The 12,970-nt window shown below is 38.0% G+C and overlaps 2 protein-coding genes across 2 annotated transcripts; both read right to left on the bottom strand.

Moving 5' to 3' along the window:
* Positions 1-2,648: 2,648 nt before the first annotated feature.
* gcgb (glucagon b) lies at positions 2,649-4,057 on the bottom strand (the record flags this gene model as incomplete). The annotated part of the gene is made up of 3 exons (XM_083996835.1): positions 2,649-2,769; positions 3,068-3,223; positions 3,963-4,057. The coding sequence occupies 3 exons, from the start codon at positions 4,055-4,057 to the stop codon at positions 2,649-2,651; spliced, it is 372 nt and encodes a 123-aa protein (XP_083852961.1).
* An 875-nt stretch (positions 4,058-4,932) lies between these two features.
* Positions 4,933-12,970, bottom strand: fap (fibroblast activation protein, alpha; the record flags this gene model as incomplete). The annotated part of the gene is made up of 26 exons (XM_083996964.1): positions 4,933-5,210; positions 5,411-5,484; positions 5,658-5,730; positions 5,829-5,887; positions 6,542-6,641; positions 6,725-6,779; positions 6,888-7,082; positions 7,175-7,244; positions 7,880-7,978; positions 8,667-8,717; positions 8,953-9,077; positions 9,294-9,347; positions 9,449-9,519; positions 9,764-9,862; positions 9,947-9,985; positions 10,100-10,229; positions 10,356-10,453; positions 10,561-10,715; positions 10,797-10,917; positions 11,029-11,101; positions 11,224-11,276; positions 11,418-11,492; positions 11,610-11,704; positions 11,820-11,909; positions 12,743-12,824; positions 12,929-12,970. The coding sequence occupies 26 exons, from the start codon at positions 12,968-12,970 to the stop codon at positions 5,109-5,111; spliced, it is 2,280 nt and encodes a 759-aa protein (XP_083853090.1). The 3' UTR covers positions 4,933-5,108.

Below are 12,970 nucleotides of genomic sequence, written 5' to 3' on the forward strand. Positions count from 1 at the left end.
AATTATACACTGATGTTTTCTTTCTTGATGTTTACCACAGTTTACCACAACACTCACAGTATTTCCTCACACAACCAGAGTGCAAGATGAGAAATGTAAGGCCAAGAATATGACAGTGTTGTGAGTCTTTGTCATTGTCCCTTCTCTGTGTTCGTAAAACATATCCTTCAACTTTAGTTTTGTAAATCTCTGTGTGTAGGTGAATAACCGTGTTTAAGTATCCAGCTTGTTCATGAACCAGTGAAACTAACTTCATCATTTTCTCATGTTCTTTATGTCAAGTAGTACTTTGTAAATCTAGATACTACATTACTACACTGAATGTAAACTGCAAAAATGGAAAAGATTGATCTGTTTTCCAGTTTGTATTTATTTTTGTCATATACTTTGTATTTTGAGATAGGCTACCATCATATCAACATATCCTTGGGTTCTGTGTCTGTTTATATACTGATTTCCTACAATTCTCTATTCTTCAAGTATTCTTTAGGCATTAAATTTGATGTGAAATTATATATGAAAGCTTTAGTACCGTAAATATTTTATAAGCCTAAGGTCATTCCTGATAATAACTATGTAAAATCCTTGAAAATACGTAAATGTACATAATCCTAGATTAATACAAGATTAATATGTTCCTGATCTGTGTGTTTATGGGACTAGTTTGAATCCCACCTAATGATTGTGACCAGTGACCACCCTGTCTGGGGGATGAATGCTTTAAAGTACTAGTAATAGTATTTTCTAAAAGACAAGATGCGTCTGTTCAGAACCAAATACAGGGGCACTTTTTTGCCAGAATATCAATACACAAATATTTATATGAGAAACTATTTATCTATAATTATTTTGCGAATTAAAATAAACATGTTTGCTACAGAATAGATAGTAACACAGAGATTTATCATATTTTGGTTCCTTGTGTCAGTGTATTGCTTATATTGTAAATGTATATTTGAATGATCTCATAATGTGTTTTAAACTTGTTAGTTTAAAACTACTTAAAAGTTTAGTTAGCCATAGATTAAGGAGCTTTGTCAATCTGGATCCATATATGAGGATCATGATTAGGTTAAAATATTGGACTTTATCAAGCACAATTTCAGTGCATTTTATTAATGGTATTTTAATTTAATACATTTCTATAAGCACTCGTTTGTATTGTTATTGTAACATACACTCAATCCTAGCTTTGTACTGCTACCATTGAAATAAAACTGGAACTAAACACAAATGTAATGTGTAAGTGATGCGTGACTCATGATTTTATACACACACTCATTAGGATATATCATCAATGTGTGTTACTCTGAATTAGGAAATTATCAAATCACTACACCCGCATTTTATCTTCTTTTTTTTTTTTATTCATTATTTAATAGCAATTTATTAGCTGACTTTACTTGAGGGGACTGAAATTATTCGGATAACTGCTGAGTATTGGACAGAAGTAATGATAAAATAATGAAGAACACATCATGCATCCTATTGTGTCATCCATTTTATTTATAGAGCCCCATGTAAACTGCATTGTTTAGGCTCCAATCTGGTCATATCACCTGTCAAATGATTTATAAGTGAGCACAAGTGTGATCACCCGCTACATTGACATGCTACTGTACCTGTATGGGGACTGGCATGGAGGAGACAACAGTGTCAGTGTTGCTGAGCAGAAATGCCCATTTCAAACCCTCTGAGATTTGGCCCAGACAGAAGTGGGCAGGTCTTCTGTAGTCAACAGATGGTTCGACATGAGTCGGATGACAGCTTAGAGATGTGGCACATCCCTCAGCATGTCAAGTTGCTGGCTTATGTGAATTATTGTTCTGTAGTCAATGCCAAGAACAACTCAAGAATGTCGACCTAGTCAGTGTCCCCAGTGAGTCCAGCTTGATTGACATAATTTCCTTCTCTTTCATTTAACGTAGCCCTCCTTGGCATGCTGTCAGAGCATCACAGGGAAATCCCTCTCCAGTGAACAGCTGACAGGTGACACACATCATCCTGTTAGCAGGTAGTAATCCCAGAGCGCAATTCTTCCTGGAGAGCGATGTGTTTATTGATTTTTGACCCCGTAAATAAGAGGATAAAGAGAAACCGATGGTGCACACCGTTAAATCTTGTTTTTGTTTCTTTTTGGCCAAGCATTAACACTGATATTCATGATAATATTTGATTAACCAAATATGTGTGAAAAACATTCTCTTGAAAATTCATTAAAATGACCATGTTTTTTTATTTTATTCAATTACTGATGGACATTAACAGATGGATCCTGTGCCTAAAACATCATCACTTAACTTGAAATTCAGATCAATAATGTGATCATATCTTATTATTATTCCAAGTTTATGCAAGAAGAAAGACAAAAATGCCAAAAAAAGAGAAAGAAAATCAAAATGTGAATAAAAAAAAAAATCACACAGCATGATTGAGACACGTTTCAAACACATATCATAATTTCTTGCATTTTGACAGTGTCACCTTCAACCACTGAAGGCCGACTTGAGCTTCTTGTGTAATTTAATAGCATGACCAAGGAAAATTCAAGTACAGATCGTGACAGAGAGAATGGCACAGAGTCGGTGGGAAGTGTTGCATTATTTTGGGGGGAGGGGTTGGAGCTGGTACGGTCTCTGCCGTAGAGTCTACTCTCTTCTGCCTCGGCCGTTCTTCAGCCAGGACACAAACTCCTTGGCTGCCTGGTCCTGCAGGTAGGAGCTCACGTCACTGGTGTAGGTGCCGTCTGCATGGCGTCTAAATAGACTCCTGTAGAAACAGATGCAGTCACAGTGACCGTATATGTTACTGTAGAACATAAAGCCAAATTAGACTAAGATTCACATTGCTATATGAAACAGGAAATATGCTTGATATGATTGATTGTTTGAAATCACACCATTGGTTCAAGTGCCAATCCAGAAGCATCTAACAATATACAATAGTAATACAGTTAAAAGCCTGCCTTTGTTTTTCTCACTATATTACATGGTTGATTTACTGTTTAATTTAGGTTATTCCACATATGATGCCAAACTGAGGTTCAGTAAGAAAAGGGAACACTCACCCGTTCCTTTTTGAGTTCTTTAGCCACTGGACAAAGTCTTGCGCTCTCCTTGTCTCCAGGTATTTACTGTAGTCATTGGAAAATGTTCCCTCTGAATGTCTCTTCATGTTTGGGAGCTCAATGGGTTCAGTCAGCATCGTGTTTTCAGTAAATAACCTAAGAAATACATGGAATAGAGACGAATGAGCAGCACACTCACTTAAGGTAAAACATTCCTGTTAGCGTGTTTCTAAAAGTCTACCTGTCCTACATACCTGCCTGGTTAGGGTCAGTGTTCATGCCCTCACCTCCCTGCCCCATTTTCCCTGGCCTTTCACCAATTTCTCCAATGTTTGAAATAACCAATGACTACTCAACTACTACAATTCCATAATCAATAATCATAAGTGTAAACTTGGTTCTTGCTCATGAAGGTGCATTTTCAACCTGTTCACTGATGCTAAGTAATACTTCTGTAGATGTCATCATGCATCAGTGCTACACTTTGAAGCAACAGCTTAAACAACATTTTAAAAAGTAACTTCAAAATATGAAAAATTCCTTGAAACAAACAAGGCGTTAAAATGTATCAGACAACAATCGCTCTTATTATGGTTTCAGTAAGAATTTCAACTCATGTAACAAGATATTTTGACATTTTGTATATTTGCAACAAGTGTGAGTCTCTGCCTGAACTTGCTGACATGTTTTTTTGGAAAACTGAAACTAATTTAGAAAGAAAACAGCCCCACCACAAACTCTGAATCATTTTGATGGGAGCTCTAATGCTGCAGCTCTTAGAAGCTTTCTCTGAACCACTGGGAACATAATGAATAAGGTTTCCTTCCAAAGATCAAAATCTTCAGTATAAACATTGAGCCAGTGAGAATGAGAACAAACTGAAAGTTGATCTTACACAGAGTTTCGATCTGTATCCTGGTCTGGCACCTGCCAGCTGCTTTGGATGATGATGAGAAGCAGGAGTCCGGCTAAAGAGTGGGCGCTTTTCATTGTTTCAGCTTCTGAAAGACAAGACAGGATAAAAACAGTGTGTGAGACTGTTTCACTAAAGCACTTTAGAATAAAAACTTTATATTGACTATAAGATTACAAGATGTAAGGTGCAAAATTCTCACCTGTGCTCCTTCCTGTCGAGCGTCTGAGAGAGGGATTGTAAAGCTGACCTTCTTCTCTCCTGGCCTCTGGAGCTGTTTCATGGTCCCCTCTTGATCTGCTCAGTCTTTTATAGTGAAGCTGAGCAGCACTCTCCCAGGTGACTCCCCCGTCACACAAACCTCAGCGTGTTACTCTCAACCCATTAGTCAGCTTCCGTCTCAGTCCACTGAATGTATTTGACTTACAAAGAGAACAAACAAAAAAAAACATCTGCGTGACAAAGACAAGTATTCCAGGTGTCACAAATCAAACATGACTTGTATACACTGCAATCCTGTATGTGTTTAAATTAAGATTTTTTATTTTATTTTTTCAGTTACAGAAAAAACATTTCAGAAATGGATTTTTTTTTAAATTATTTTATGCAGTGTCCTTTCTCCTTCATTTGCATGTTAAAAATGATTGTTAATTAAAGTATTATTATTATTTTTTGCTTTTCTTTGTGACTTCAATAGAAAGACAAAATATCCACCCAACCTCAATCAGTTGCAAAATACAGTACACTCTTACAGTAAGAATGTGTGGAGAAATCATTTGGACTTAAAATGGACTGTGTACGGTGAGAAATCATGAAACACATGTTATATTTCAAAAATGATTTTTATTTGACCTTTGTAACAACACAACTGCAGCATAAATGACACTATTCTACAACAGATCAGTGCAGTGCAATTTAGATACTGTATGGTGCCATATTCACAAAATGACTATATAAAACGCATGCAAACATCAAATATTTTGAAGAAAGTTCCACATAAAATACATTTGTACAAGCAATCGAATCTCCATTGCACATAAAAATGTCTACAGAACCTGATGCTTTAGAATATCAATAAAATAAGAAATAAAATACAAAAACACTGTGATGCTGTTACATTCTTCACATCTATTTGGGTTTAAGGAGGCATTTCTGCAGGAAGAGACTCATGTGGTTGTAATTGTGACGGAGGGCTGATCCGCTGAGACCGTGGTCCTTGTCAGTGTACCACTGAAATGAACACAAAATCAGAATCAAATCAGTTCATGCAGTAAAATTTAGAGCTATATAAAATTAATTTATTATACACAATATAAATGATATACATTTCAAACTGTGCAGAATAATCCATGTTTTTTCAATCTGACACCTTCGTTAAGTCAACACCATTATGGCCAATACTAGTCCCACTTCCCTGAGCCAATATTTACCATTGTCTCAAAGTCAACTTGCTCATCCACCAGAGCTTTGGAGATCTGTGCTGCCTGCTGGAAATGGACGTTGTCTACAGGAAAGACAGTGCTGTCACTACGTGACTGAACATCAAAGCTCAAGTTTCCATCAAGGCAAACAGAGTGTGTTAGTTCAAGGCTTTGCTATGTTACCTTGTACACCGATGAGGAGCAGGGCTACCACATGTTAAGGTGAAGAGCATTTGAATGAAATGATTGAACGTACCATCTGCTGTGCCATGAACCAATAGATAGTCCACAGTTTTGAAGTTCTTTGCTCTTCCTGTCACTGTGGAGTTCTATTGAACAAAAGAAGAGTTTTATAGTTCAAAACATGCCTCATGTCATAAATGTGCTGCAGTTTGAAAAGATGTGACAGGGCTTGTATGATATTTACTGTGTAAGCATCTGTGTTCTCTGTGGGCTTCCCCATGTACCGTTCAGTGTACACTGCATCTGCAAAAGAAAACCAATACAACAATAGTACAGTGTGCACTACTGTATGCAAATATTACAGTGATTAAAATATATCACACTGACTTAACAAATTAAAGACTGTTTACAGTTTTTGTGCAGCAGCAGTAAGGCTTCTAGTCTCAAGCAGATACGTTGGATTCTCGATAGTGTGTTTACCAAAACTGTCCACCACTAGTGTGACAATACATTTAACCAACCACCAATGTACATACAGTACAGTGTCTTCCTCTACAAACGTTCCTACTTTCTACGTATCTAGTTAGTGGGGCCCAAGCACACCTGGATAAACTCCACATTCATCCAGGGGGGATTGGGGTGTAGTTTCTGTTCCAATTTGTACTTAAGCCTAAAATAACCAGAAACCCATAATCACATAATAGAGGTGGATAAATTAATGGTGATGTTGAGATCAGGGCAGATTTGATACAGCCTATCAGTCATGAGCTGAATTGTAGCTCTTAGATGTCTAGTGGAATGACATACAGTATGTATGATGTGTATGCTAAATCAGTGAAGCACTCTTTTAATGCCACTGCAGACATTTTTATTTGATTTCAAGGATGGTATACAGTGCTCTCGGAGTGGACTGTAGAAATATATACCATAATACGCAATATGCATACATACACTCACCATAGTATTCCCACTTTGCTACTGGGGCAATTGCTACCCCACACTTAAAAAGCCCAGTTCCAGCACCCAAGGCCATTGAGGTCACGTAGCCACCATATGACTGAAGATATGAAAGGATGAAATTGAGTGGATGAACATTAAATACAAAGATATGTATGTGAGAGATACAATGAGATAACTTACCCAGCCCCATATTGCTATTCTGTCTTTATCAATGAAACCCATGTCGATGAATTTCCTGTAACACAGAAATCATTATTACTGAGGAAAAGCAATAGCTTTACAGTAATTAGGTTTTAATGAGTAGTGCAATGCGTGCTATGTCACACGGCCACTGAATGTTTACCTGACAGCTGTTATCTGATCCTCCACTTCAAACGTCCCAAGGCGCTTGTAGATTGCGTGCATTATTGCATCGCCTTGGTAACCACTTCCCCTTCCATCAAAGCTGGCGAAAATTATTCCATGTGAACTGGAGAGGTACGTGCCCCAATTCAGCTTGAAACGATAGTCCACCCTCTGGCTGCAGGGGCCGGCGTACCTACACAACACAGCAGCAACGTGTATCATCACATGCACAGATGTTGACCGGGTTCAATTAAGATGGAGCGCTGAGAAGGGTCGTTCACTTACACGTCAATGAGAAGAGGGTATTTTTTAGTTTTCTTAAAATTTGGTGGCAGCATCATTTGATACCAAAGATCTGGGATGAGAAAAAAAAGGGAGACAGATTGTTTCAGAATTAGGGCTGCATGGTAGGCAAAAATATTGTGTTGTTATTATATGGGCAGATATTGTGATATGTGATTTTGACTTCAGTTGGAATTGTTTTATCACTTAAAAGAAAGATAAAACTGATCCTGAGAATATGATTTTGTTGTCCAGGGCATCTCTGTAGCAACATAACAGTTATAGTGCGAACAATGCAGAACAATGTTGTAACACATTTTACCTTCATCAATAAATAAATAATAATAAAAATACAGCTTTTGCACTTTGTTTAATGCACTTGGCCATATTGTGATTTAGATTACATTGTGACCAACTGTACAGCTCTATTTCAAACATGAGAGCGTGATCAGAAAAATAAATTACATGTAATCATCTAAATTTGTGATGAAGCAACTTGAGAATGAACTTTTTTATTCAAGTGGGAAACATGTGTCCAACAGTTAAGGGTGTAGGCCAAAATGTTGAATATTTGTTTTATATAAATGTGCCATAAGGAAATAGTTTCTTATTTTTTGTGTGGAAATAACATTCACAAATATTTATGTACTTATACATTTACAATATTTAAAGAATACATTTTTCTCCATGAAAAATGTATCATCTCACCAAATCCTGCAACCTTCAGCGTGCCGTGCTTCATTGTTGGCATTTGGAATTCCGATAGAATATTTTCCAGTTCCTTGTTGTCTTCGAGGACGGAGATCTCTGAAATAAGATCAGACAGTGAAAGCTGTACTTATGGTACAAATTATAGGAGTGCACAGAAACTGAATATAAAAACTGACGGGAAAACATTTCAACTTTTTCACCAAAAACACGCACAAAATACATTTTGTGGAACTACGGCCTTTGACACATCAGAACTAGTCGTTTATCTTCTTCTTTCTCTTTTCTTTTTTACAGTCGACTTTCTTGGCCTTTCACGCTGGAACCCTATCCAAACCAATATGTATACTGTGGTTACGAACGTCAACAAATGACAGGGTTGCACATGCAGAGTCTGTAAACAAAATGACAGGCCATCGCCTCCACCACAGATTGCAGAAGTGAATTTTCTAAGATTTATTACACTTTATGAGCATTTTAAGGTGTGAAAATAACAACAAGAAACTCGGGGGAGACAGAACATGTGTGCAATTATTTTCTGATTACTAGAGCTAGCCGGTCTGGTGTACAATCAGCTTTGCACTACAAAAGATGGGGAGTACAGAACTTTGTAATTAAATGAGAGTAATAGTATACATCTATCAATAGCAATAAATATGTGTATGTGCACATTTGACAGACTGAGAAAACTGGATATAAACTGTCTGTGAATTGATGCATTTGCAGTAAATCATTCAACCCTGGGTCCGGTGGGGTTAGAGCATTAAAACTTTGTGAGTATACATACGTGCACCTGAGCCCCTGTTGTCCACAAGAGTGTAGAGGGGCAATCCAGGTCCTGGAGACATGAAAAAAAAAACCTGAAAATCTACAAATAGCTGGTGACACATCTAGTCTTCTGTACGACTTTAGCGATGCCTAATTTAGCTCAGATTGTGGTTCGCACATGCTCCACACACCAAACTGATTCCCACACATTGACCATGCATGAGTCATCGCTTCAGAGGAGGCGGGGGGATGGAAAGAATGGGTGAGGTGGGGATGGGGATGGGTTGGTGGAGGGGGGGGCCTACCGAAGCAGTCCATCCGGTAGTATGAGGCGTCAACGCTTAGGTAAGCTGAATTGTACTGACACCTGTCCTTATCCACATCACAGGTGAGGCACCGAGGGGCAGAGGGGCGGTTTCCAATCATAACCCTGATCAACAACACAAGCACAGTCACTCACATCAGTTATGTCATGCCAGTTCATGCTAATATTGTCACACTGTGTCTTTTTATTATTGATCCCTAATTAGCTTCAACTTATGAGTTTAACTAGTGCCATAAGAAAACTAATGCAGAAAATGAAATGAAAAAGATGAATGAAATTAACCATCATGCAGATTATAATGAGAAATGAAGTTTTTCTTACTTGTAAAGATTCCTCTTTCCAGGAATTCCTTGATACTCATTACTCACATAATATCTATGAAAAGGAGTTTTACAGATGAATATATTTACTTTCTAATACAGTATCACTTTAAAGTTTGTATAGTCTTCCCAGAAATGTTAAGTGTCATCACTCACATGGCATCTTTTGTTAGTTTGGATATGTAGATGACTTCCCACTTCCCAGAGGTAACAGGTTCTGCTTTGCCCTGAATAAAACACTCTTGTTATTGTAATGTAGTGAGGCACACGCCCTGACTGAGTTCCGCAGGCATGAGTTGTAACCCGGAGAACTATTGCAGTTACACCTGTTGTTGATATGCCGACCAGAAGTAAAGTTCCTAGCATTGAGCACAACCAGTGTCTCCCGTGGTTCATTAAGGCACATAGTTATGAACAAAAAACTCAAGACACAGACACTGTGTGTGTGCGATTATAATTGAAAATACTTACATCTTTCACATAATGAATATGTTTATAGCCTTGAGTGTCACTCATCACATGGTAGAAACTGAGGTTGTCCACAGCAAAGAAGAGTGGTAAGGGCACATACTGAAAAACAAGGACATATCTGAGGTCATACATCAAATCAAATGCCCAGGAACAACAATGGTGGTAATTTTTCTGGAAACTTACATGGCCGACCCAACCTGTTTTGCTTGTGTGTTCAAATTTCTATAGAGAGTAGATACATGATTTATTATACCACTCCACATAAAATCTATTTATTTGCCATGATCCCTAAAATGATCTCATTGGAGACCATTCACCCAGTGAAGCGACAGATACCTGTACTTCCTTCCAGCTGCTCCCATCAGAGTCATAGATCTGTACGACCACGTAATTCTGCTTCCTTGTGAGCCACTGCACAGCGACGCGTTCGTCTGTGACCCAGGTCACAGAGCACAAAATGTGATCACTGCGTAAAGGCAAAAGAAAGTGACATGGTTTTCACACAAGGCGGGCTGTGAAGACATCGTATTTGGCTCTGCTTTACATGGAGTGTAGGATTTAAGTCGTGCTATGAACTGAAGGATCTACGGACCCGGAAGCAACAGATGCAGGAGCAAACACCTGCGTCCTGCGGGATGGATTTGTAGTATCAACCACAAACAGCTTCACCTTGGTAAGTGACGATCCAGCCTTTAGAAAACAAAGTGTGGATGAATAATCATATGTGATGTAATTTCAGTGTAAATATAACATCTGGTCTGTTAATAACCACATCCTAAGACACATAAATAACCCACCTTTGGGTATGGAACAGCCATTGTTTGAGGATATTGCTCAGATCCATACCAAGAAAACTCCACTTTGTTAACTTCTGTATCATTCAGCTCCAGATAAGCTATGTATTTTCCAGTTGTCGACCACCAGATTGCCCCGTTAGATGCAAACACTTCTTCTGAAATAATAAGATCAGAAAAAAACACTCATTAACTCTTAAAAGTAGTTGCTGGCCTTTAAAATAGAACATTATATTTACCCTCGTACACCCAGTCAGGGACTCCATTAAGGATCTCATTCTTCTTCCCGTTGTGAGTCACTTGCACAGCTTCAGCAGTGACATCAGATTTGAGAAAAATGTTGAAGTCTGACACATAAACCTGCAAAATACAACCATATTGCTCTTGTTGCCTCATCTGTACAGCAAGCACATTTCACAAGCAGTGATGTGGACTTAACTGCAAGTGCATGATTGTTTGGTGCAAACTCACATATTTGTGTCCTGTCGGAGCCCAGGCAAAGTACTGCACAAAAGTTGGAAGATTCACAGGCGTAACAAACGTTCTGCAATGAAATATGACAATCACAGAGATGCCATATTCAATTACACCTGCTTTTAATTTTTTCAATTAATGAACTCCTGTTTTTAACAGTGACACTTTCACAATAAAAACGTGGCCACTTACGAACTCTCCCTGTTGTAGATGGAGTACGAGGCTGAGAACGAATACCTCCATTTCTGTTGGATATTAGAGCACAAATCTTGTTTTCAGCCTTTTAGAATCAGTTTGTTATGTTCAGACTTCATAGTGACATTTACTGTGATACATAAACTATACAAAAAAACAAACAAATAAAAAAAACACTAGTGATTTCTCACCTTTGTGTAATTGCTTTCAAAAGCAACGTATTTATAGTCACCAGACAGCATGTAATGTGTGGCATCCACTTGTGCCTTGAGTGAACATGATAAAGGAAACATTAGTATTAAATATCATTCACCGTAAATGTATTTACTGTCACAAAATGGTCATATTTGAAATACTATATAGTATATATATATGTATATTACAAAGGTTGAATTGCTCAAATACAGTGACTTCTCATTTGTTTCAGCATTGTGGAGAAATATATTCCCCTCCGATGTTTTGTGCAGATATTCTTTATCTGCAGACAGGAAGAACAACAAATATTCTTATGAGAGCTTTGGACACAACATGGAGAGTCATATATTATGTTGCCCTCTTGTACTGTATAATAAAGTTCATTTGACCGGCAGTACCTGTTATCCAGTACACATTGTATGATCTCCACCTTATGGTGTTGTTGAAGTAATCGTCGAAGGTGTAAGGTCTTTTGACGACACCAGATTCTAAAATGATGCAGGTGAGATGCTACATTAATGAAAGGGTTCCCAAACTTTTCCATGCCAAGGCCCCCAAACAGCATTAGCTTCTGGCCAGGGACCCCCTTTGCAAACCCACTGACAATACTACGAAATACGTAAAGAAACATGTATTTTCTTGCTTTTATTAATGCAACAATTATTACATTTGTTTAGATCTTCTAGTTCTTCTCTTGATAGAAACACACAACACAGTCACAGAGTTGGGTTTCTTGTTTAAACAAGATAAAACTGAACACTTTACAGCCTGACACTTATTCTGCCAACTGCTAATAAGAATATGATTCGCTAATAAACAAGTTAAACAAGTTTTATCATGTTTGAACAAGATAAAACTGAACACTACAGCCTGACACCTATTCTGCTAATTGCTAATAGGAATATTATTTGATAAAATGTTTTCCATTTTTGTGGCACTGGCTAGCTACATGCAAGTTTGAAGGGAAGAGCAGCCTGATGTCAAATATATTTTGATTTTATTATGTTATTTGCATTTTTACCTCATCTTCCCTCCTGCTACTGTGCCCCCCTGGCTACACTACTGTGAAACCTGTGGTGAGGAAACCACCACAAGGAGGCGCTATTTGAATTGCAACTTGCAAGCATTACACTGAAAACAAAGTTGATTTAAATCCTGTCAGCACTTTCTATTCTATCCACAAGTACAAAATATAAATACACACATTTATATTTAGAAACATGCAAATATCTGTGTTACACAAACTGTTTTTGTCTGTTAGTGTCACACTGACAAACAGAGAGGGGAAACAATGGGTAGACAGGCCTGAGCTCTGACTTACTGCTGTAATAAACTGCTGGGATCGTTATTAACGTGATGACGACTACAGCCCCCACCACCCCCCACAGCACCTTGTTGCAGCCCTGTGAAAGGTGACACAGACACACACACATACACACAATACTGATACATCTGAATTGAACACAACTCAAGCTGACGTTGCAGGTTCTCATTTTGCATTTATAACCAGGAGTGACTCTGACACCGCCTTAAAGATCCAATCCTTCAT

This window comes from Trachurus trachurus (genome assembly GCF_905171665.1).
Source record: "Trachurus trachurus genome assembly, chromosome: 21".
Classification (NCBI taxonomy): domain Eukaryota; kingdom Metazoa; phylum Chordata; class Actinopteri; order Carangiformes; family Carangidae; genus Trachurus; species Trachurus trachurus.